This window comes from Meriones unguiculatus, chromosome 18 (assembly GCF_030254825.1).
Source record: "Meriones unguiculatus strain TT.TT164.6M chromosome 18, Bangor_MerUng_6.1, whole genome shotgun sequence".
Lineage (NCBI taxonomy): Eukaryota > Metazoa > Chordata > Mammalia > Rodentia > Muridae > Meriones > Meriones unguiculatus.
The window spans coordinates 19,837,583-19,864,460 of record NC_083365.1 but is presented as its reverse complement, the minus strand read 5'-3'; the positions used below and the strand labels follow the sequence as shown (position 1 = coordinate 19,864,460).

Here is a 26,878-nt window from a genome sequence, read left to right as displayed (position 1 = left end):
TTTACAACCCTATTTGGTTTGTTAAACTACCTGTAAGTGCAGGGCTGTTTTACTACTGCTGTATGTAAACACTGTCCAATTAGAAATTTATTGCTCTGGTTTGCTTTCTATTGCTGTGGTAAGTCTCATGAACAAAAGAAACTTGGGGCCAGGTGTGGTGGCTGCAAGCCTTTAATCCCAGGACTGTTCTGCAGGGTGGGTGCCAGGGCTAAATATCTCAATCAAAAAACAAACACAAAAAAACCCTTATAAACAAAACAAACAACCCACAGCAGGAACTGAAGCGGAGGTCATGGAAGAACTTTGCTTATTGGCTTGCTCATCATGGCTCATTCACCTTTTTTATATAAATCAGGACCATCTTTTCAAGGTGGCAACACCCATGGTGGGCTGGATACTCCTGACTATAAAGAAAATACCCACAGACTTGCCTGTGGGCCAGGCTAATGGAGGCATTTTCTTAATTGAGGTTCCACCTTCTAAAAGGACTCCAGTTAGTTTTAAGAAGCAGAAAAACACACATGGAATATACTCACTTATACGTGGATGTTAGAAATATAATATAGGATAAACATACTAAAATCTGTATACCTAAAGAAGCTAAGCAAGAAGGAGGACCCTAGTTAAGATAATCAATACTCATTCAGAAAGACAAGCGGGATGGACATTGGAAGAAGCAGAAAACAGCCTATTACAGGGGGCCTCTGAAAGATTCTACCCAGCAGTTTATCAAAGCAGATGCTGAGACTCATAACCAAACTTTGGACAGAGTGCAGGGAATCTTATGCAAAAAAAGCGAGAGATTGTAAGACCTGGAGAGGACAGGAGCTCCACAAGTAGAACAACAAAACCAAAAAATCTGGGCACAGAGCTCTTTTCTGAGATTGATACTCCAACCAAGGACCATTCATGGAGATAACCTAGAACCCCTACTCAAATGTAGCTCATGGCAGCTCAGTGTCCAAATAGGTTCCATAGTAATGGGAACAGGGACTGTCTCTGACATGAACTCAGTGGCTGGCTCTTTGATCACCTCCCCCTTATGTGGGGAGCAGCCTTACCAGGCCACAGAGGACAATACAGCCAGTCCTGATGAGACCTAATAAACTAGGGTCAGATGGAAGGGGAGGAGGTCCTCCCCTATCAGTGGACCTGGAGAAGGGGCATGGAGGAGATGAGGGAGGGAGGGTGAGATTGGAAGGGCATGAGGGAGGGGGCTACAGCTAGGATACAAAATGAATAAATAATAAAAGAATTAATTAAAAAACAAAACAAAAACCTAACTAGCATACTATGCTAGTTTTTTGCTGTTTGTGTGGCCCAATATTGTCTTCTAATAATAAATAGTAGATTTCCTCTTAGCTAATACACATTTTAATTCTGCCGTGTTGTAGTTTGCCAGGTCATCAATAGCAGTAATTAATTTCCTTTAGATGTAGAGCTAAGTTTGTTTTACTAAATTTGCTTTTAGGTGATCTTTGTAAATTGTTTATATCTTTAAGCTAAAATATACAGGACCTCAAGAAGCAATTTTAAAAGTGTATTTTGTGACAGATGAAAGTAATCTTATTCTTTTCCTCTTATTAAATAGCACCAGTAACTCCAGAGAGTGGTTATTCGTCAGCTCATGCAGAGGCCACCTATGAGGAAGACTGGGAAGTATTTGACCCGTGAGTTGTTTATCATATTTTCTTTCTTATTATTAAACTGAAAAATTTTGTTTGTCCAGTAGGAACCTTACTTTGGAATTTGAATTTCTACTTTTTCCAATGTCAGCAGTATATAACAGGATACTTGTGGTGATGGCCAGTGAACTCCATCTCTCATTCTTCTGTGTACTCACAATGGGAGATAGTTGATGCTCTGCATTGCTTAACTTAGTTTTTCTATTTTCTTAGACTATGTTTGCTAGTCTAGGTAAAGTAAAGACATTTTTAACTTAGAATATTTTTGACGTAAAAGTGGGAAATAATCTCATGATGAGAGAGACTTCTAATTTGCGCCAGGCAAGGTGGCGCACATCTGTAATCCCAGCACTTGGAGGTAGAGGCAGGCACATCTCTGTGAGATCAAGGACAGCCAGCTCTACACAGCGAGTCTAAGACAGTCAAGGCTACACAGAGAAAAGCCAGAAAGAGAGGGAGAGGGAGAGAGGCATCTGTTTTACGAAGAGCTTGTGATTGTGACCTGTGAGTATCAGTACTAGTTTTAGAGACACTAATCTGTGTGCTCTTCCTTATATGTTTTCTAAATTTAGTTTATTGGGTTAATTACTGCTTCATTGCTGTGACTAAATACTTGATAAGAAGCAATTTAGGAAGGATATTTTTTATAAGATGTATTTATTATGTATACAGTGTGTGTTTGCATGTATACCTGCATGCCAGAAGAGGGCACCAGATCTCATCATAAATGGTTATGAGCCACCATGTAGTTGCTGGGAATTGAAAACTCAGCACCTTTGGAAGAGCAACCAGTGCTCTTAACCTCTGAGCCATCTCTCCAGTCCCTAGGAAGGATATTTTTGGCTTGCATCTTAAGGATGCAGTCCATGGGACCATGCATGCTAAATGTGCCAGGTAGGAGTATGAGACTGCTGACTGCATTGTATCTATTACTGTCAGAAAGTGAATGCTCTCTGTGTTACTAGCTTTCACCTTTGGTCTTTTTTATTTAGTTCAGGATCCTAGTCCATGATTGGAAACACCCTTAGAGACACACATACATGGAGATAACTGTCTTCTGGGTGATCCTGTTAGATTAGAGGAAAAGTAAATGCAGCCGTAACATTCTTGATATCCATCTTTTCGTAGTGGAATACTTAAATAAATGAGGTTATACTGCACATCACTTTAATGCACATTTCTTGCTTTTTTTCTTTTGCTAATGACTTATAGCTTACTGTATGCTTTTTTGCTAACTTTAGATAAGGTCTTACTATGTAGCTCTGGCTGGCCTGGAACTCAAAATGTAGCCCGGGGGGCCCTTAAATTAATAAGTGCTAGGATCAGAGGTGTGAGCTGCTTTGTCTAGCCCTTGATGTTTCTTTTATACTGTGGAGAGGATACAAAACAAAAACCAAATCCAAGCTAAGTAACTCAGTCTGCATTCAGTAGTCACTTGGTAATAGAAATAAGTGGAAAGTTGAAAAGGCTTGGTAAGTGGGTACCTTATGAGCTGATGGAAAAGAAAAAAAAAAGTCATTTTGGACTGCCATCCTTTTTCTCAGTTGTGACGTGCAAAGAAAAATCTGTTATATACCAACAACAATTGAGAAAATCAACCTAGGGTTTTGAGAAGAAGCTCCAGAGCACTTCTCGGAGCCAAACATGCACTGAAAAAAGGTCAGGGTCAGTGTTTGGTAGTCTGCTGCCAGTCTGTTGCACACAGATTTCTGAATCTGGACAAAAATGTTACATCTGTGCTCTGCAGCCTAGGAGATAAGAGTAGGTATTTTTTTAAATAATTTATTTAATTTTTATTTTATGTGCATTAGTGTGAAGGTGTCAGATCCCTTGGAATTTGTGTTATAGATAGTAGTGAGCTGCCATGTGGGTGCTGGGAATTGAATCTGGGTCCTTTCAGAAGAGCAGACAATGCTCTTAACCACTGAGCCATCTCTCCAGCCCGTTTTTTTTTTTTTTCTTTAATTTTTTTTTTCCAGAAAAAACATTTCCACAAACATCAGCATGAAGACAATGCTGTCCAAGAATTCATTAAGTCCCAAAGCCTGGATTTTTTTTTTACACTACAAGAGTGTTTCTCAACCTTTCCAATGCTGGGACCCATTAATGACAGTTCCTCATGTTGTGGTGACCCCCAACCATAAAATTTTCTTTGTTGCTTCTTCATAGCTGTAATTTTGCTATTATTATGAATCATACTGTAAATATCTGATATGTGACCCCTGTGAAAGGGTTGTTTGACCCCTAAGGAGTTGTGAGCCACAGTTTGAGAACAGCTACACTGTAGGAATAAACAAACATTTCTTGTAGTTGAAAACATGTTAATTGTTCTTGTTGGAATCAGTGAAGATGTGTTTGAGTCACAATTTAAAATTCAGTCTGACATAGCAGTTCCTTTGTGCCATATAAAACCAGTGGAGTAGACAATGAAGACCAGCCATCACACGTCTGTCTGCATTCCGTGTGTGTGTGTGTGTGTGTGTGTGTGTGTGTGTGTGTGTGTCTTGTAGGGATGGAAGCCAAGGCTTTGTACATTCTAGGCAAGTGCTGTATAGCTGAATGCATCACAAGCTAATTAAAATTTAGAATTTAGTACTGTTTTATATGTATGAAATAATAATGTTAAAATTTTATTTATAGCTATTATTTCATCAAACATGTTCCGCCTCTGACAGAAGAACAACTAAATAGGAAACCTGCTCTTCCTTTGAAAACAAGAAGCACACCAGAGTTTTCCCTGGTCTTAGATCTGGTGAGTGTGCATAGATCTTTACAGGGACAAAAAATGAGGGTTAACATTCTCTTTAAAATAACAGCGCAAAGTGCCACCAAGAATACAAGTGAATAAAGAGTCATTGTATTTGCATAACATCTGCTTTACAGGCCAGGTTGGCCTCAAGTCTTGAATTTATTGTAGTCTTCCAAGCACTTGAGATTATTTGCTCCTACACTTGGCTTTTTATTTTATTTTAATGGTATTATCAGGGAACCAAGTATGTTAGTATTTACCCAGCAACTGAAAGGCTGAGGCATGTAGATTGTGGGTTCAAGGCTAACCATATAGTGAGGAAAAATAAGAGATAAAGAATATAGCTCTTACTGGTCTTAGGGAGGTTGCTTAGTGTGTGGAAGGTTCTGGGTTTGATCCCTGTCACTGCTCCCATAGTCCAAATATATATGTAATCTCACACATATACGCATACATGTTTATTTAGAGACTTAAAAAAAAAAAAGCCAGGTGTGGTGGTACGAATCTTTAATTCCAGCAGCCAGGAGGCAGAGGCAGGCAGATCTAAGTTCAAAGCCAGCCTGGTTTATAGAATGAATTCCAGGATAGCCAGGGCTACACAGAGAAACCTTGTCTCAAAAAACAAATAAACCAAAAACCCAGAAGCTAATAATGTGGAATTGAAAGATAAGAACATTCATGTTTAATTCTAGTTTATCCCAGGCTGGAAAGATAGCTCAACTCCTGAGCACTGCTTGCTCTTGCAAAGGACCCCAATTCCCAGCACCCACATGGCAACTCACAGCTGTCTGTAATCCCAGTTCCAGGGGATCTGAAACCCTCACACAGACAAACGTGTAGGAAAAACAGTAATGCAACATGGATTTAAAAAAATTTTTTTCCTAGTTTATCCCTTTTTTTGTTTGTTTGGTTTTTGTTGTTTGAGATAAGAGTTTCTTTGTGTAGCTTTGGCTGTCTTGGATTTCACCCTTTATATCAGACTGGTCTCAAACTCAAAGAGATCTGCCTGTTAAGATTTTGGTTGATTTTAACTAAGCCTACTGAAAAATTAGTGGTGGTTCCTGGCAGTACATTTTATTTTTGAGATTGCCTAAGGTGTCTTTGAACTCATTGTATAGCCAAGGATGACCTTGAACTTCTGTTTTTCCTGCCTCCTTCCAAGTGTTGAGAGTAATAGGCGTGTGCCACTTTACCTGATTATGTGGTGTAGGAAACACTGCCAATGCAGCTGTATCCCGTGTCCTTTTTAACATTCAGGTTTTAAGAAATGTGTTAACTTAGATTTTTTTTTTTTTAACAGCCTTCTTATTTTTCTTACTCTTGTTAAGAAATCAGGATTTGGTATTCAAATCCTGAATATTTGCTTGGGTATTTAATCAATTCAGATGAAATATACTCAGGTACCATATACTATCTAATCCTAAATTAAAAGTTTGAAGATGAGTTGTATGAAAAAAAAATGAGATTCTTACATGAGTTATCTCAAAGAAATGTAGTTAGCATAAGCAGATTGTGTTGGGCCATGGTTCTATGCTCTTAGCATTAGGAGGTGATACAAGAAGACTGGATCATGTAGCCTAGACTACAGAGTGAGACTGTCTTTAAAAAACTAAATAAGAAGTTAAATTACGAAAGGAGTAACATGTTCTTTAAAAGAAAGTTGAACTGGAGAATTCAAAGCAGTGGTTTGCAAACTTAAGTCAGCTCTAGAGATGCCTGGAAAGTTCATCGCAGCCCACTGAATGTGTGAATCATCGGGGATAGAGCTATAATAGCTCTTTGGGTTCTGATGCTGCTTACTGCTCGTAAGAATTACACTTGAGAGCTACTAACTCTAGGAAAAATACTGTCCTAATCTATTTTGACAGACCTGACAGAAATTCTACATACAAAGGGTGATCTTGACTTTCAAAACTGTTGTTTGAAGTTTTTTTTTAATGTTTTGTTTTACTTTGTTTTAAGGATGAAACACTAGTGCACTGTAGTCTGAATGAGCTAGAAGATGCAGCACTTACTTTTCCAGTCCTTTTCCAAGATGTCATTTATCAGGTAATTAAGACTTTTTAAGCCTAATTTTAAACTATTAGGTAATATTCTGAGCCAAGAAAAAAATTGTTTGTGATGTTCATTGTCTTTCTATAGATTTATTAATAGTTTTTATCAGTATTTCAGTGGTGTATTAACACAAAGTGTCATTATGCTAGATAGTTACATGAAACATTAATTTGTAACTAAAAATTACTAACTTTTCTGACTTGTGATCTTTGCTAGTTTCATAATCTTTGCCAGCAGGTGGAGGCAAGGAACACTGACACAGATCCCCAAGAGCTTGCCAGGTTAATACCTGGGGTTTTTGTCTTTATTTTTCCCCATAAATCTAATTAATACAAAGAAAGCTCATTCCTTGTTGGTCATTTTTATTTACTACATTAATAATACCTATAAAATTACAGTTCAATGTACCTAATCAATATTAGTCACAGAATTGAAGGACTCTTGTAGTTACTGCTTTATATAAAGCAGTTTTCTCGTCTTTGTTGGTGGATAGGTTAACAGTGCAAAATGTAAATATTGTTAAGATTTTACTGTGGATTATCTGTGTAGGCCATATTTTTTGTTAAAAATTTTCCACCATAGGATTGGCTTAATTAATAAATGAATATACATTGAAGACCACAGAGTCCTTTTGTGTGTTTGTATTTGTTATCGTGACCTTTACATTCACCAGCTTATGAAAGATTGAGAAAGGTCAAAAAGTTTCTTGTCAAGAGGAAGCCACCTCAGGGTTAATAAAGCTGCAGCATTTGCCGTGTAGGTACGACCAGGTCTCTGGTTTGTAGGTGCTTGTGGTGGCAGGTACAAAGTGAAGATGGTTTCTTGTTAGATTTCAGTTGTTGATTTTACATAGTAGACATTTCAGGGCTATTTAGCCAAACACTTTATGGATAGTCAGATGGATTTATTTTACTAGTGATTTTCAATATAATTTAATCTAGAACGGGCATTACAATATCTGAATAGTATATTTATCTTCGTGTAAAGTAACCTAATAATAGTCCTGATACATTATTAGGGGAAGAGGAAAAGATATGTGAAATATTATTTGGTTTAAGGCTTTTCTGAATGAGCTATTTCCTGCCAGGTAGATTGTTCATCTTTAGTCAGCTTTAGGGACAGCTATCTTCAGGCCAACATAAGTAATAAAGCAATAACTTGGTGCTCTGTTTTTAGTGCAGGAGCCTTGTTGTTTGTTGTTCTTTGTGGTTTGGTTTTTGTTTATTTATTTTGAATGAGTTTGAAAAGTGGTTTTAGGTCTTTGAATTTCAAAAGAAAAGCTTATTTGTGAATTCTAATTTTTGAGTTTTATGTGTAGTATTATTTTTGATGTTGGGTTTTTTTGTTTTGTTTTTTGTTTGTTTTTGTTTTGAGTAGTGAAATAATGTGGGAAGTAGACTCTTTGGCTCCTTTCAGTATGGGTATATATTGAAATTTTTCTTATTGTTTCCACCGTTTTTGCCTTTTCTTCTTAAAAGTTGCTATTTCTTATAGATCTGGATAATTGTCTTTGAATAAAAGCCTTACAATAGTACATATTAACTAATGCTTTTAAAAGCAATACAGTATATTATACCTACCCTTATAGAATTCTAAAAACTTTTTTCACATATATTTTTAGTTGCTCTTTCTGAAACTGAATAAAATATGACCCAGCCATCTAAATAGCAATGTGCAGGAAGTTTGAGTTTTAGAAGCTTTAGAGATTATTGCCTTTTTAGTATTATGGTTTACTTACTTTATGAAGGACATAGTTAATTCCCCATACTAAATTTTTAAAGATGTCCATAATTAATATTGGGTAACTTTCCTTGTATTTCTGGTTTTGACATAGCTTTTTAAAAACTTCAGTTTAGGGCTTCCCCCAGTTTTTTCAGACCAGCAAGCTCCCTTTAAACAGGGAATGATGTCTTTTAAACTTTCAGTGGTGTTGTCTCCATCTACTGGCAAAGAAGAATATACACAAGGGTCTGGGATGAGCTAAGACATTTTGGAGAAACCACATTATTAGGTAAGATGTAACTTACATATGTAACCACTGTAATGTGACATGGCTCACCTAAAGGTGGAAACCCATAAAATACTGTATATACTCTGACTTTAAAATTTATTGAGGTGAAATTTACATAGCACATCCATGGCACTTACCTGTATGTTCCATAGCAATCTCTTCTTGTGTGAGTGTGTGTGTGTGTGTGTGTGTGTGTGTGCGCGCGCATGCATGTGTGTGTGCGTGTGTGTGTGTATTTAAGAATCAGCTTCTTGCTGTGAATCAAGGCGAGATAAAATATCCTCTTGGGTTTTATTTTTGGTTTGTCTTGAGTTTGTAAAGGTACACCTATAACTAATTTCAATTCTATCTTTTATTTTTCTTTCAATTTAAAACAGTTTCAAGTTATAAATTATGCTAAACAAATTATGTTCCAACCACTCTTTCTGCCATTCCAACATGAGGCAAACCATCCATGAAAAGAGTTAGGCGGAAGGGGTAGCCTACACCTGTAAACCAGCACTGCAATCCCAGTACAAGGGAGCCTGTGGCAGGAAGACCATTGGTGTGAGGCCAGAGTGGACTACATAGTGAGACCCTGTCTCAAAAAATAGACAAAAATAGTGTTGTATTCCAATAAAACTTAATATATGCTAACAGGCCCAAATTTGCTGAATTACAATCTAATAATTATGAGAAAATACTATAAATTTGTAAATTCTGAGTGGAAGTGAGTAATCAAATGTTCATCAGAATCCTTATTTTTATATATAAAATTTAGATTTATGGTGATGTGGTGATAGGCTTTCCTAAGACTGAGAGAAGCTTTAGGTAGTTACTTATATTTATATTTAGATTGCCATACTTCAAAATATATACTCTTATTTTGGGAAATAAGGATAAGTTCAGATAATAACATCGTTTAGTATTTAGTATTTACATGAATTCCATTTCATATGGAGAAAAACAAAAACAAAAGATCCATCTCAAAGTTGACATGTTACATCATAGACTTGTTTGTGTCTATGAAAAATATGAAAGGACTAATTTGAAAAAGGTACAGGTTAATTGAATTGCTGTACTTTTTAATACACATTTTCCCTTAAAATTGTTGCATAAGGATTGAGAAAGGATTTATTCATAAAATGGTATAGATGCATTTAATTTGGAAAAACAGGTGCATGATCACTCCCAGTGCACGTTTAAACTTGTAGTTAAATATTGACACATTGTCAGGAAATCCATCTCATGGTGTTACTCAGTTAAGAGGTCTCCACTGTATTTAGTTTCTGTTCCTGCAGATCCACCAATTCAAGACTGTAGGTCATCTCACTCCCTCTTCCATCCAGAAGATGCCTGCTATCCACAAGCAGAACTGAATCAAAAGACATTTTTCACTTAGCTCTTGAGCTGAAACACCTCCTCAATGACCTTCCTCTGTCTCCATCAAGAACTGGAGCTCAGTTTTTTGAAGATGTAATAGAGCTACTCAGCCCAAATGTGGCTGATTGAAGACAAAGAAGATACCTCATATGTCTCACCACAGTGCACCAAACGCAACTGTGTTGTCCATCTCCTCATTCTGTACAGTAAGGCAGGGGCATCTGATTTTTGACTGTATTCACCATTAAGACTTTAGCCAGTGAGTGGCTTTCTGAGGATCAGTAAAATCAACAGACTTTGGGTCAGCTGTCCAGAAATGAGACTATGGTAAGCACTTGAGGAGCTAGGGTGCTGTAGGGAGGTACTTGTAAAGGATGCGTTCTCTTACTGGTAGAGGTGCTCTTACGGGAAAAGCTGGTGGGAAGAGGAGCGCACAGCTCAGTCTCCTACTTTGCTTTACTGGAAATCGTATAGCTCAGGATATTTTTCACACTACAAAAAGAGAATTACAAGTGTTAATGGCTTCTAACTCTTCCTAGAAAAACCAGCTTTATTTTTGCTTCATGAAGAGAAAAATAAATAAGGGAAGAATTCTGTTGTAAACACCTGATTACATTTTCTCTTTTGCAAATTCTGACTTTACAATTAGGCATTTGTTGCTGAGTTTTATAAATTTACTTTTATTGTATGTAAGTATGTATATTTGTACATAATTATGCCTTGTATATATTTGGGGTTATGAATATTTAGTCCTGATGTCACTTTTAGCTAGGCAAGAACAGTATTTGGATAGTAACTTACTTGTAGAAAGTGTTAAAAACAATACATCAGAACAATTCTAATTTAACTTTCCCATCCTTCTTAGTAAGTAATCATTGACACTGTTTTCATTATAATTATTAGTAATATAAGTTAAACCTATAGTTTTCTGCTTATTAGAAAATATATCTCATGAGTTCTTTAAGTATCTTTTTCAAATTAGGAATAGTTTATTTAGAAAACAAAACAACAGATTATATAGCCAGACAGGTGAGACATACCTGTAATCGCAGCTCAGAAGGCTAAAGCAGGGAGAGAATGGGTTTGAGGCTTGCTTGGGCTATATAATAGTGGGGATTTAAAATATTTTAAATATGAAGAGATGAGAGTTGATTACAATATGCACTAAATTGGAGGCTCCAATATCATTAGAATGATTTTTTTTTTTTTGAGAGTGATCTTATTTAACTTTATTTAGTTTTAAGATAGAGTCTCACTGTGTAGCCCAGGCTGGCCTAGAACTCACAATCCTTCAATTTTATAATTGCTTGCTAGAATTGTTACTGACGCCACCACTGCTGCTGCTGCTACTGGAAGGAAGGCCTAGAACTAGCCAGGAGTAGTTGGCCAGCCAACTTAGACAAGAGTAGCCTTAATAGCACAGAGACCCGCCTGCCTCTGCCTCTAGAATGCTGGGATTAAAGGCTTGAGCCACCATTCTGGTGTATGCTAGAGTGTTTCTTAAAGGCAACATTTTGTTACTTAAATGGCTACTTTTTTGCTCTTAAAAGTAATTGTAGTTTCTCTTAATATAGTCATTAAAAGTTTCATGTATGTACTGATATACTTAAATTTATGTACAAATAAATGGCCATTTCCCCATAATGAACATTATACTTTAGTCCAGGTTAACTGTAAATCCCTTTTCAGATTGAATTTTGCTTCATTAGGGAAAATACTGGTTCTGATGTTTTAGTTCTTAACTATTAATTCCCAGTTTGATTCTCTCGACAAATATCACCCCTGCCTCTTACTGGAACTAGGTGGAGCAAATGATGACTGACCTATGGGTTATGAAGTTGAGCCTCCATGGCTCCTACTTGAGTAGCCTTCTGTTCTTGGAGAAGATTTGGCCTTTGTTTCTGTGCTTGGTACTGGTGCTAAGAAAATGTTAGTGGGAGTCAGTAATACTTCTTTTAAGGGACTGGGTGGTAGTCTAAGTTCTCTTTAGACTTGTGGTTGCTCAGTTTCACCCCACAAGTAAAGAGCTAGGTCACTTTAAATGTGGTGGCCACAATACCAAATGCTTTATGAGTATTAGTTAACCTTCAGAACACTGAGGTTCATTTTGTAGATGAGGGAACTAAGGTGTCCAAAAGTTTGGAAATTGGCAGAGCTACTTTGTATACCTGTGTATCTATTAATCGGGGATCTTCCCCCCAGATAATCACAGCATTTCATTCTTCAAAAACTAGCATCATTTGTTTTCTGCTTTCTGCTGCCCGTGTGCTGAGACCACATTTTGACATGAGATGTGCTATTGCACTTGTCTCTGCGTGTTAAATAAGTATGCTCACTAAGTGTCTTCTTGTTTAAAGAAAAACCTAGTGTACTTTCTCTGGAATATGTTTTGTGTTTTACTTCTTAATAAACTCAATGAAATCCTCCTGCTTTAGCCTCTGGAGTAGCGGGGTTAAATGAGCTCTATCAAATGTATTTTTCTTTTGTTGCTCTTGATGGGTCCTGCCTAAGCCAAGTATACATGTAAACCTTGAACTATACTTCCACTCTATAAATTTATTATTATTTTTTAAATTATCATGGTACATCAATAAGTTCAAAAGACATCCTAAAGAAAGTATTGAAAAAAAGGTTTTTTTGTTTGTTTGTTTTTGTTGGTTTTTTTTTTTAAGACGGTTTCTCTTTGTAGCCCTGGGATATCCTGAAACTGGCTCTGTAGACCAGGCTGGCCTCAAATTCAGAGATCAGCCTGCCTGGGCCTCCCAAGTGCTGGAAATAAAGGTGTGTGCCATGCCATGATGGCTAGTGAAAGTATTTTTTTTTCATGTTATTATCATACTGTCTGGGCTTAAAAATCATGTAAAATGTTTCTTTTAAGAAGACTAGTAGAAACAAGCAGCTTATTTGTAGGTAGATTTCACTCTGCTTTTTGGTCCTATTGATAAAATAACAGATGGAAGTTTAATAAACTAATAGTAATAAGTTAAATTTGAACTTAACCAGACTTAAAGTGTTTATGGTCAGTTTGTAAGTATTTTTCTATGTAACTGACAAAATTATTTGTGGTTCTGTTCGTGTTTTATTAGTACCATGTACATATAGTTTTCGTTGACATGATACAAAAGAGGATACAGAAAACAAGCTATTCATTGTCAAGTAGTGTTATTGTACTGTTAATGCAGGGTACCATTTTCTTATTATATAAAATTTAAATTTTTGTAAAACACTTTTCTAATAGATTCTAATAGTTTTGTTTTTGTTGTTTTTTAAACTTACATGTTTTTCAAAATATATTTGGTTTATTGACAACAGATTTAAACCAAATAGCATTGCTGTAGATTTGCAAGAACACATGTAAACTAGAGTAAAATCATTCTTTTGTTCTCTTGTACACAGTTAAGGGTTAAGTTTGATTGGGCATGGCTGCACTGAGAAGGCTAGGGCAGAAAGGACCAGCCCCAGCATCCAAGCCATTTTGGTTACACAATAAATTCAAGTTCTGAGTCTGAAAATGATAGTTGGTAGAAAATAAAGAGTGGGTACTTTAGAATATAATCCTTTATAAGACTGAAGTTTGGAGAAGGAAAACAGAGCTAATGGTTATTTGTGGAATAGGTTTTGAAGCATTTAGAAGGATTGTCTATCTTTGACAATACAATTAAATAACAACGTCATGAATTAAACTTTCAGGGCCAACATGATGGCTCAGCAGGTAAAAACTTGCCACAAAGCCTGACAACCTCAGTGTTTGATTCCTTGGTCAAAAAAAGTGGATTTTTGAAAGTTGTCCTCTGACTGAATAGCATGTACATGCCACAAACATACCTTGCCTCCAGCAAATGGATCTAATAAACAAAAAAAGAGACTATATTATACATACTTTTGTTATTTCCTTTAGAATAAAACTTGGGGCTTGCTGATTCATATATTGCTGATCATATTTAATAGATCTCAATGACATAGACCTTGTTGGGCTTGTACCTAATCTTTGCTATTTTTGCTTATGGTTGTGTAATTGTATCACGTGGTATAGGTCCCTGTGGTTTTATTTGAGACCTAACTTTTTTTCTAATATTTTTTTCTCCATTAACCATTATGTTATCTGTGTGTTTTGATCTTTCTGTGACACCTTTCTGATAAAATGGTGAATCTGTTCTGCAGGTAAAAACCTTGACAGGCAACTCTTTTACTCTTTGTATTGTCAGGGTCAGGAAGCACTAGCAGTGTACTCTCACGTCTATCATTTTGAAAGCAGTGTCAAATTATAAAATGTGTTATAGTCAAACATAGTAATAGCAGTAGGGTGCATAGTGTAATTTCAGCTTCAGTCTAATCAGAAGTCATTGGAAAATGTCACTTTTCTTTGTTTTCTTTTGTTGCATGCTTTCTATGTTTTACCATAAAACATTCCCAGAACTGCCATTTTTGTCGCAGAACATTTTCACGCAAATGGCAGAATTGAACACTAGGCTTGCATTAAATGTGTAGTCACCACAAGCTTGTTCAGAAGTCACAATTTATTTAACTTGGCTTAATAAATACTTATTTATGGTATCTGAAATCAGTAGTCACTTCTCAATGGAGTAAAAAAGTTAGTCACCAAGCGAACACAAGTGGAAGAGTGGACTCTAACAGTGATTATTTATGGCGTATTTGTGTGCTTTTTCTGAATATTGTAGCGTATTACAAGAGCAATAATGTTAACATAGAAATAAGAATACATAGCATGGCAGTGACGGCACACACCTTTAATACCAGCACTTGGAGGACAAAGGCAGACAGAGCTCTTGAGTTTGAGGCCAGCCCAATCTACAGAATAAGTTCCAGGATTGCCAGGGCTACACAGAGAAACTGTCTCAACCCACATACAATACAACACAACACAACACAACAGAAATTATCCTGAGCAGTGGGCTTTGAGAACTGTTGTCTTTTATACTTAGAGTCTCATTTGTTATATCTGGATCATTAAATGTAGAAGGGTAGGTTGATGGAGGTTAAAGAAGGGGGTCAGTTTTTAAACTCACCAACCCGGGTCCCACCTTCTCAACTATTATCATCTTAATAAAAAATTTAGTATGGGTATTTTTAACAGGTGTTTATTCAGAAGAAGTTCTGAGTACCTTTTGAGGAAGGTCATTGAGACAGGTCAACTTAGCACTGACACACAGCCTGCATAATGATTGGATGGATGCTACCTGGTTGGAAGATGGACATGATTTGGTGGATCAAAATCTGTATTCAGGGAAATTTTCTAATTTTCTATTTTTAGTTGAAGTGCTTTTCCAAATTACATTTCAGTGAAGTGCTATTGCACTTACTATTAAAAATGAAAGTCAATAATTACTACCTCTCTAAAAGACCTCTTAAGTCTTCTGGTATATGAAATAGTGCTGCTATATGCACTTAGTAAATATTTCTGTTACTTTAATATATAAACTTAAATTATAATATATCCAAAATTAGAGCACAACATCTTAAGGTGGTTTTTATTTTATTTTTAATTGCTGAAAACTGTGTTTGCATTTCTTCAGGTTTATGTGAGATTAAGACCATTCTTCAGGGAATTCCTGGAACGAATGTCTCAGATGTATGAGGTAAATGTGCTTAAACTATTTACATTGTATTTTTATTTTATTCAACATAGTACCCATATTTAGATCATGTATAATGATTACTTCTTTTCCCTGAATTTGTAGATCATTCTTTTTACTGCTTCTAAGAAGGTGTATGCAGACAAGTTACTGAACATACTAGACCCTAAAAAGCAACTGGTCAGGTAAATTTAATTAAGAAATAGTAGAAATGTCTGTCACACTCATATATGCAGTTACTTTGATTCTATTTAATTTTAATGGCCAATGGCCATTGAGAGATTTATTGTGTTGAATGGTAAATGAGTTTTTTAAGTCCCCCCAACTCTTAAAAGAGTTCCTAATTATGTAACTTCAGACAGACATTCCTTGAAGGGTCCCAAAATCAAACATATTTATTTACTGTCACATCTGTATCTTTATATCTTTGGGAATTCCAGGGAGGGGACTGGGGGCCGGGTGGTTGGTGGGTGGAAGTTTTCACTGTGATTTTGTTTTATTTCCCTGTCTCTGAGATAACATTTGTTACACTGTAATGGCATACAGAAAAAGAAGTATAATAGAAAAGATTCCTTAAGAGCACATTTAATGCAGAGAAAATGTTACATGCATCTAACTGGAAAATTGGCTTAATAAAAAATTGGTTTAAGCGTTCAGGTTAATCCTAATCTGGACTCTGTTCTTTGTATATGCCATTAACCAGCAGATGGCATGTGTTCCTGCTTAGCAGGTATGCCTTGGGGGATTTTGAAAACCAATTCCATTATTTCTCTCAACTGGAGAGACTTCAGTCAAGACTACAGTACTTACTTCTCTAAGAACTGAGTGATTGAGAGTAGAGCAAGACGGTGTAAGAAGCTTGTAGCAGCTATTAAACTGGGCATTGCTTTTCTTGAGTATCTCACATTATCTTAGTTATAAATCTTAAACCTACTTTACCTACTGTTAATACTTTATTCCCAGGCATATGGCACAAGCCAGAAGGTCTCTGTGAGTTTTATGCCAACTTGAGTTATGCAGTGAGATGCTATCTCAACAAACTGAAAAATAAATAAATAAATAAATAAAACCTTTATTAAGTGGTTGCAATTATATTGAAAGGTTTTTTTCCCTGTGACCACTTACTTAGTTTTATTTAACTGTGATCTTTAATTTTTAATTGAATGGATCAAATAAGCTACAGGGTAAAAAAAAAATGGTATTTTCTATTCACCAAAGTATATTATATGTTCACTGTATCTAACATTTATAAAAGTATATAAATTTAGATTTTGCTTTGATGACTATTCTAAAAAATTTTTTGTTGTAAGCAGTGCAATCCTTTTGCTGCTTTCATTTTTCTGGGGACTAGTCATGCTGTTACTTTGTGTTATAATAGCTAGGTTTATAAAATAAACACTTGGGAATTCTGATTTGTTCTACTAAATTGGATTTTGAAAAACTTAAGGAGAAGAAAAAATGTGAACAGATTGGAATTTGTTGAAGTGCTCTGGAGTCCAGGATAGCCAGGGCTACACAGAGAAACCTTGTCTCAAAAAAACAAAAATAAGAGAGAAAGAGAGAGGGGACAAGAGGGAGATAAAGAGGTAATTATCTTTTTAGTGATAGGGTACCTAAAACTTCCTCTTCGTCATTGCCACCTGCACTGGATTTTTATGTTGAGTTTATGTATGCTTTTTAAATGTTGGGGCTAGAGAGATGATGGCTCAGGTGTTAATGAACACTGGTTCTGGATTAAAGGTGTTTCACCATCATACCCAGCTAAAAATACTTTTCTTGAAATTATAAGACTAAAAGTAGTATATTAAGTAGTATATTGCAAACAAGACAAGCTATTAAGGCATTTGGCGTGATGTATTTCAAGGTGAAAACCTATAAATCAATAATGAGTACTATTTAGAGAATGATATATTGATTATAAATGTGGATAATTACTATAGTGTGTATGACTTGTACAGTTTTTGATAGACTTCTAGATTTAGTTGGTGAGATTGGTTGTTAGTTTACATTTATAATACTTAACACCTGTTTTGTTTTTGTTGTTTTCCTTTGGTTTGTTTTTTAAAGACAGGTTTCTCTGTAGCCCTGGCTGTCCTAGAACTTACTCTGTAGGCCAGGCTGGCCTCAAACTTAAAGATCTGCCTGCCTCTGCCTCCCAGAGTGCTGGGGTTAAATACCATATCTGGCATCAATACCCATTTTTTGAAGCAATCTCTGTCTGTCTGTCTTTCTCTTTCATACATACACACACATACACTTTTTAAAAGAAATGAATGTTTGGGGAAAGTTGAAATGATGGAATGTTTTGGCCTCTGCAGCATTTTTTTTTCTCAAAAACTTAAAAAAAAATTCAGTTCGACTACAAAAAACATACCTTCTTATATTTTCTATTCTGGCATGTACAGGGATAGGGAGGATGTGTGGTCTACTGGTTAGAGCAAAGGACTGGGAGCCAGGAGGATCCTGGGTTCCAATACGGGGCTAACCACAGACTTACTGTGACCTTGGGCAAGTCACTTGAGCCTCAGTCAACCATCTGGAAAATTGGTTAAAAAGCAGGACCTCGCTGACAACCAAATGCTGCATCTGAGCTGAGCTTTCCTGGGTAATTAAATTACAAAAACAACTTAAAAGTTTTAATTCCCTCTTGTAATTTATGACATTATAGTGTAAACCAAAGTTCTTTAAAGTACTGTAATTTTTTTTAAGGTCTCAAGAATTTTCTAAGAATTTTTTATATTGAAACTAGTCCACAGCTTAGGCCCAGTATTTGTATTTGAATTTGTTTCCTGAGAGAAAAGAATATGTACAAAATTTATGCTTACATGAATATGTTTCAGTGCATGTTTTAAAATTTGTTTTAATTTTTGTTTAGGCACCGACTTTTCCGTGAACATTGTGTTTGTGTACAAGGAAACTATATAAAGGACTTAAATATTCTTGGAAGAGATCTTTCTAAAACTATAATAATTGACAACTCACCACAAGCCTTTGCCTATCAGGTATGGAGAAGAGTCCTGAAGACAATTGCTACCAAGAAGACTACGATAGAAAAAATTGGGATTTTTCTATTTACTATGCTATCTTTTAGGATTAGACATGCCAAATGGATAAGTACTTGTGGGAAATGGTCTTCTGCATGAAGTACTACGTAAATTAAGAAAAATTTAAGTAGTAAATCTGAAAATAGAATTAAGGGGTATAATCATCTAATAGCATTTTGTTTGATAACTAAAATTAGTATTGTAGTATATTGACTTAAACAATTTGGATTATTTCTTAGATGGTTTTAGCAAAACTTTCATGTTTTGCTAATATTTTCTATATCCTTGCTGTACCAGCTGAGTTACTAAAACAACTCATACTGGTTAGTGTGTGTTTGTTTTGGTTTTTGAGGCAGAGTCTCGGAAGCTCAGACTCACCTCTAACTCAGATCAGCCTGCTTCTGCCTCCCTAGTACTGGGATTAAGGGCCACCAAATATTTTCTATCTTAAAATCAGTGCTTTTCCCACCCTGTATTTGTACTTTTACGGTGATGGCAGAAAAATGGTTGGCTGAGGCTTAAGGGTAGGCATACATATAAGGTCAGCAGAACAAGCCTCTGTCTCAGAAGAATGGGACAGATACTACAGAAATGAAAAACAACAAACAAACAAGAAGAGGCAGGACAAACACAGTAGGAAGGGCATTGTCCTTAGTGACTAGCATTGTGCTGGTAACTTTTTTGAATGAATATTATTTTAGAACTTTCATTAGTCTTTTTGTTGATTAACTTTGTATTTACTGAGGAAGTGAGTGACACTGAACAATTAAGCTTCATTTAATTCATTAGGCTCTGTCTTGCATTATTGAGCTGTCAGTGAAATCCTAGTAGCATTTCTTTTCAGAGAAACTTTTACACTGTACTTACTTATGTCTGTTTCTTTCGTTTTCCAAAGCAGGCTAACATAGTTAAAGAGAACCTAATTATATATTTATTGTTTTAGCTTTCTAATGGAATCCCTATAGAAAGTTGGTTTATGGATAAAAATGACAATGAACTCCTAAAATTGATTCCGTTTCTGGAGAAGCTTGTAGAACTGGTAAGTATACCTTTGTTAATAGAACTATATTGAACAAATCTAAACTTAAAGTTCACTGTGAACCAACTGAGAAGGCCAGCCTAGGTTATATATGTAGTGAGACCCTCCCTAAAAAACAACAATTAAGTTACATGGTAAAAGATTGTGGCAGAGGGAAGAAGATAGGGGCTTTTTGTTTTGAATTCATGTTTATTTCATATGCATTGGTGTTTTGCATGCTTGCATATCTGTGTGAGGGTGTTGGATCCCCTAGAACTGGAGTTAGAGACAGTTGTAATATGCTAGGTGCTGGGAATTGGACTTAGGTCCTCTGGAAGAAGAGCCAGTGCTCTTAACCTTGAGCCATCTCTCTAGCCCCTAAGGTTTTGTTGTTTTTAATAATAAAGCTTAATAATGTGCTGTGGAAATAGGACTTAGGCATATTCTTACATTGAAACAAGGTTTCTGACCGTTGTGGTACATAGCACTAAGGTGGAGGCAGGAGGATCAGGAATTAAAGGGTCATTCTTATCTACATCATGAGCTTGAGGTTAGCCTGGGACTAAACGAAATTCTTGTCTCAAAAAGTTTTTTTCAATACAGTTTATTTCTATTTGCATATTGAAATAGAGTACTCTATAAGTTACTTTCAGTCAGTCTTCTCATTAAGTGTTCAAAAATAAACAGCAGGAGTACCTGCAGAGCTCATGTTGGCAGCTTGAGAGTGAGCTTGGCCTTGCAATGAGAACATAGATTCCACAAGTACATAGAGTTCTGTGGATCAGTTAACCTCAGGGAGTCTAAACCTTTCAAAAAGTTCCCTTGCCAGGCAGCGGTGACACCTTTAATTCCAGCACTTAGGAAACAGAGGCAGGCAAATCTTTGAGTTTGAGGCCAGTCTCATGTTTGTGTGGGATCACTGTCTGTGTGGCAGGGTGAGACAAAAATACTGTCTGGCATTGCAGCCAGTCCTGGTGAGACCTGATAAGCTAGGGTCAAATGGAAGGAGAGGAGGACCTCTCAGTGGATTTAGAGAGGGGCACGGGAGGGATGGTGGGATTGGGAGGGAATGAGGGAAGAGGGTACCACTAGGATACAAAGTAACTAAACTGTAACTAATATAAAAAAATAAAAATTTAATTAAAAAAAAAAGACTGGGAGGGTAGTGACTTAGGGAGTTTCTGGTGAGCAAATGATTTTGATTAGAAGCTATCACCTGTATCTGCCAAGGTTCTGCCTTAGGGCACTAAGTCTCTAATGAATGATATAGCTGGTGTTCAAGGAAAGTTTTATCAGTGGCCAGGAAAATGGATCAAATAAATAGGTCAAATTGTTTTTGTTGTTTGAGACAGGGTCTCACTCTGTAGCCTTGTCTGGCCTGGAACTTGCTATGTGTATCAGGCTGGCCTCTAGCTCTTAGAGATCTGGCTGTCTCTGGCTCTTGAGTGCTGCCATGCCCAGCACGTTAAGATGTTTAAACATCTTTCTTCATTAAGAGATACAAGAGGAAGATAATAGAGAAGCCAGGAACACTGGAGAGAGCAAGGGCTCAGAAAAGGCTCCATTCCTCCATGGGTTTTATAAGAGAAACCCTGGGCTTGGAGGCCGGGTGCTTAAAGGCAGAATAAATAGTATTCCTTCCCTGGAGGGGAGTAGAGGGCTCAGCACAGATTCAGGGGTGCAGTCTCATGTCAGGCACTCCCCAGTGTTGTTCCCATGAACAGTTTGAATTGTATTAGAGATTATTAAAATAAGGCCTACCAGACTTTAGTAGTTCATATTTTGCCTCTGTTTACAGGAATTATTTTTATTTATAAGTCAATCAATTGTAGAAAGTAGAATTTAGCGGTATAACCCTTTTACTTATCTATTTCTAAGTTGCTATTTATTTTTATCTTGTATTCTAATACATGGCCACCCCTCCATAGCCTTCTAGATTGGATCCAGGCTCCCCTGTATTACCAGAATCTACAAGTACTCAAGTCCCCTAGAGAGTTTTGTGTGGTGTTTCCTCCCAAATGCTTGAAATTGTCTCTAAAGTATTTAGTAATACCCAGTACAATGTAAATGCGAAGTAAGTAGTTTCCACTGTACTGTTCAGAGATTACTGTGAAAGAGACAAGTCTGCCAGGACAGATTGAATTATGTGAATCATAAAAGCTGACTATTTGGCAAGCACATTAAGTGTCATGGAGTAAAGTGTGTTCATAATGCATGTTATGTAGAGCTGTGCCATAGAAACTGTGGTTTTTCACAAGTAATCTTTCTCCACACAGAATGAAGATGTCCGGCCTCACATCAGAGACAGATTTCGATTGCATGATCTGCTGCCCCCAGATTAAGTTCAAAGACTTGTCAGATTACTGAAGGGGGGGGAGAGAATGCAGGACCCTTTTGGACTAAGACAAAAACATTGCCATTACTGTTGAAATTTTGCATTTTTGTACCCCGTCTTGCTTTTCTTATCTTTGGTGCCCAAAAATAATCAAGGGTTACAGAAAGAGACTATCTCAGATTGAACACATACAGTGGGTAGGCTGAACAGAAGCGTCTGTAGAAATAGTACAACTCCAGTGAAACTTTTTATGTACAGGACATCTGCAGTTTATAAAGAATTCTGTTTCTGCCACCAGCAGTTGGACCTGTAGTTACACAGGATTTTATGATAATAACAGAGATGAAAGTGGACTTTCATTTTCTCTCTGTTTGGTGCTCTCCGTGGGTTTGTAGCCACTTTTCTGTTACTTTACTATTCTCATTTCAACAGGAATGGCCAGTAAGAGTTGTTTTATTTTTCCTGTTAAGGTTTATACCTTTTTACATTTCTGACCTGTATTAGATTAGAATCTCATGATGCATTCCTTTTAGTTGAGGCGCTTCATAGTTTTCTGGAAATAGTCAATTTTTTTTATTATACATTTGAATGGCCGTTTTCCTGCTTTGTCTGCCTGCATATTGTATATTTGTTTAAAAATATTCTCTACTTTTAGTCCATGTAAGTTTCATTTAAAAAAAATACATGCATTTATATTTTGTTCTGTAATATTCTACTGTAGGTGAAATCTTCAGAAATCAAGAGACTGGGTAGTTAAGAATATATGAATGACTAATATTCAAATGATTTGAACCATTGTGATGACATGTATTCCAGATGGTAATATCTTGCAATGGCACACATATAATGGATAAAGGTATACCTCAGACTTCACTGTGCTCACTAATCTTTGAAGAGAACGAGTTCAGTCACCTGTTGGGCTTGGTTCAGTTACTGCTGCCTTTGGTTTTCTCCAGGAATGAAGTACTCAGCACAGTGACTCAGTATTTTTACTTTGCATGGGCTGGTAGTACCTCTGTTATGCTCTTGGTTACAATCAGTTTAGAACTCTGTGTAACAGTCTTGGTACCTAACAGTGGCTATGCATAATCGTGTGGCACAGTACCCGCCCGGGCCACCAGGGCAGTCAATATGCTCATAGTGGTTTTCTATGCTACATGAAAATAGTCGTCACGCCTTGGTTCCCTAATGCAGCTCCCACAAGAGGTTGATATTTTTATAGTGGCGTGTATTCTCCTTTTCAGGAGGCTTTTTATGGAAGGTAGAATTTGTAAAAGTTAGTATGCTTTGCCTCTCAACTGCATTAACATGCCGCAGGCTCAGACTGTTTTTGTGTAAAGGATGTCAAAGAACGGCACTTTTTCTAAAGAGAAGTTTGATATTTTGTATGCTTGTTAAGAAAGTACAGTATTGGAAATTAAAGGTGGACAACTGATAATTGAGGAGTATGTCAGTTAATTTTTTATGTATATTACCTGTTTACTTGTACAACTTATTGTACAAATTACATGCAGCTTCATTTTCAAATGAATCCTTAAAATAAGGAAATCTTTTTAGGAAAACATTTAATTTTTGTATTTTTGATTTTAAAGGCATGAGTTGTCAGTTTTCAGTGTATTAATGAAGATTTTAACTTTTCATCAGGTTGAGTGTTTTCTTACTATATTATCTGTTGTGTATGTAGTTAGCATATTGTGTCACTGAACTGTTTAAAAATCTAGCATGTAGAGCAAGCCTGTTTTGTGGAAAATCCTTATTCATTAAAAAAAATAATCATGGCAGATTTTCTGCAAAAAAAAAAAAAGCAAAAGCAATTGCAATTCAGAATACTGATTTTTTTTTTTTTTATTTAAAAAAAAAAGGTATTTTGCTTGCAGGAACAATACTACAGATTCATTTTAATGAGAATCTTTGAAATGTATTTATCTTTAGGGCACCTGGGCATCTTTATGCTGTTTGTCTGATGTCTTTCTTGAAATAAAATGTACATACGTTACCTTTACATATGCTCTTTCTCAAAATTGTGAACCTAGTTAATTTCCTGCCCCCATGATTTTTATGCTTATACAGCAAACCCCAAACCTGTATAAGAGCTGAATTTTTGACATGCATAACTGCTGAAAGTTTTCCTGATTAAATGAATACAGTCTCAAGCCCTTCCCACAACCTTAAGGGAAAATGTAAACACTTATACACCTCTGGGCACTTTAATAATAAAAAAGCAGGCCCATGCTAGGAGGACTCCTGTATGGAAGTCAGCTGAGAAGTGAGTCAAGAGCAACAAATTTTGAAATTTTACATGGCCTGACAGTTGAGACCAAATTAATACATTATTTTTTTTCCATTACTTTATTTGGATAATTCTAAAGTTGTTGATACAAATAAAGTTAGAAACAAGTTAGCCGGCTTTTTTTTTTTTTTTTTTTTCTCATTTTAATGGATTGTCTTCCAATCATATCTTTTCTTTGTTGGTAGCTGTAGTTAACCAGAGGTGTGTAGTTTTTGAATTGAGATGTGCCCGGCCTGTCAGTGCACACAGCAAACATTACTGTAGTAAATGCAGGGGCCATGGATCCATGCCACAGCAAGCTACCTGTGTACACATTATAATTCTTAAGGACCTATTAAAATTGTGCTATTTCCAGTTATGAATGTTTGACTTTTAAGACATTCTTTTAAATATTTGTATCATTGTTAGAGGCTGTTTAATTGGTTGTATTTTTTAATCCCATGTAATATATGTAGTCCTGACCAGATTTACTACCATTTTCCTCTGGGTCCTAAAGGAGAATTGATGACAATTCGTAACCAGAAATTGTTTTATATTTGCTAGTATGTATATTTATTTATCCAATGGCTTTATTTGTTTCCCAAAATTGTTTTGGGACTTGTTGAAAGCATTGTGTAACTTCTATAAATGGCTATTTTCTTGTAATTGTCAGTGATATGGATGTGTACATTGTTTTTATATATATATATATATACATACATACATATATATATTTCTGGGGTAATTTTTTTTTAGGGTTGACAGTGTTTTTTGGTTGATGTTGTTTTTAAGTTACCTTTTGCCAATGATGCTAGCTTTTACTTTCATTCAGCCTTCTAATGGAGTTCATTCTTACTGTATTGTCAACTTGCCTGTAAGAGAGACTTCATCTCATCAGTGAAGGAGGCATTTAATTATTCCTACAAGTCTTACAGCAAGCACAGATTCTTCATAAGGATCAGATCTCTTCCACGTCTGTCAGTCACAGAAAGGACCCTGGGCCTTCGTTTGCTTGTACTGACAATGATGTTATGCACTACATCACTAGCTAGATGAGGCTTTCTAACCTGACTTCTGTCTTCCTAGGTATTTATTTGTTACCTCTTTAAATCTTGTGTGTCTCAATTAACTCAGAATAGTCACCCACCGAATAACTATGCCAAGAACTAGGAAAGAATGTTTATTTTATTTCCCCTTATAGGGGAAGAGTGGACTGGGAACAAAAATGTAAGGCCAAAAGGCCTTAGGTTATCATTCATTCCCTTTTTTATTCCTCTCATGGGCTGTATTTAACTATATAGTTCTTTGTTTTTTTTTGTTTTTTTTTTTTTTTTGTTCAGTGCTAATGTATTTGATTATGCCATTGCTTTTCATGTCTTCCCTTGAGTTGAAAACCTGCTAGAAATTTGTATAAAATACCTTAAAGGTTTCAGTAATAACCACAAAACTCAGTACCTTATAGTCAAATGCTACTTAAATTATTAATCCAAGTCACATTATTAGGATACATTTTCATAAAATGTTTCTCTGTTATCTTGAAGTGAAATTCCATTGTAAAAGTTTATTCCACCAATATGTTTTAAGATCTTTTTCAAAAAGGATTTAAGAGAGCAAGTTTATTCTAGCTTATGATTTTAATAGTAGTATTTTAAGATACATAGTGATTTCCAAACCTACCTATTCATCAGAATTAACGCTGAAGTGCTTTTAAACTACAGACTCCTGAAGCCTGGGGAGCTACCTTGTGTCTAGAACAGGCTTTGAGAGTTCTGTATTTTTGAAGCTTTCCCAGTGATTTAAATAGACAACTTTTGTATATTCCTGTTTTAAATAATGTGGTTTGAGGACAGGTTACAAAAGTTCACCAGGCATATCTCTCTCTCTCTCTCTCTCTCTCTCTCTCTCTGGTAGTTTTTCCTTCCTTCCTTCCTTCCTTCCTTCCTTCCTTCCTTATTCCTCCCTTCCGTTCTCCCTCCCTCCCTCCCTCCCTCCCTCCCTCCTTCCTTCTTTCCAAGTGCTGGGACCATATTTCACAGAACTTATTCAAGATACATGGAGGAATAATGAAGATTGAGGCTACTGCTCCTTACCATTTTTGTCATTCACACTTTTTAAAGAGTTTGCATTTATAGAACTCTGAATAGCTGATCACTTCCATAGCTGAAGGACATGTCCCTGAATGAGACCATTATATATATTAACTAAAATATTTCACTATTTTTTTATTTTATAAATCTTTGTAGAAATAAGCAATGAAATGCTAATTTCATCTTTTGAAATGGGATTTTTCAAGGTAGTGTCCTTTTGGCATTAAGGTAGGGGGGAGTTAATATTCTCTCTACTTATTTCCACATGAATCAATATGAAGTCGTGGACATTTAAAAAAATCTCAATTTAATTTCTACTTATTTACTATGCAGTATAGCCGTGAACAAGTAATGTAGATTTAGTTTTCTCATCTTCAAATGCCCTGATCACCCTACCTCACAGGGTTGTTGTGGGGATAAATAAAACTTTTATGGAAGTACTTTTCTTTGATGACATTTTATCAGCCATCAGAAACAATGGACTTTTGAACATCCTCTTTGTTTTACAAGTATTTGGTTGTTATGTTCTTTACATTTTGATACTGACCTTAGAACATGCGTGTAAGGACCAATAGAGTGGGTCACAGATGGGGAAAAACCAGTACAGCAACAAAAGTCAAGGGGCTGTGAACCAAGACAGAGCTCAAGTAACACTGCAGTGGGCTGGCA

General features: G+C 36.1%; 1 protein-coding gene across 2 annotated transcripts in view; it reads left to right on the top strand.

The window, feature by feature from the left end:
• Window positions 1-26,649, top strand: part of Ctdspl2 (CTD small phosphatase like 2) — a 54,206-nt gene extending 27,557 nt beyond the window's left edge. For both annotated transcript variants that reach the window (XM_060371803.1, XM_021649007.2), the window contains exons 6-13: window positions 1,592-1,670; window positions 4,326-4,437; window positions 6,397-6,483; window positions 15,397-15,459; window positions 15,562-15,641; window positions 18,332-18,458; window positions 19,444-19,539; window positions 21,795-26,649. In XM_060371803.1, the coding sequence (XP_060227786.1) occupies window positions 1,592-1,670; window positions 4,326-4,437; window positions 6,397-6,483; window positions 15,397-15,459; window positions 15,562-15,641; window positions 18,332-18,458; window positions 19,444-19,539; window positions 21,795-21,860 (710 nt within the window). In that variant the 3' untranslated portion in view covers window positions 21,861-26,649. The remainder of the gene's footprint in view (window positions 1-1,591; window positions 1,671-4,325; window positions 4,438-6,396; window positions 6,484-15,396; window positions 15,460-15,561; window positions 15,642-18,331; window positions 18,459-19,443; window positions 19,540-21,794) is intronic.
• The last annotated feature ends 229 nt before the right edge of the window (window positions 26,650-26,878 follow it).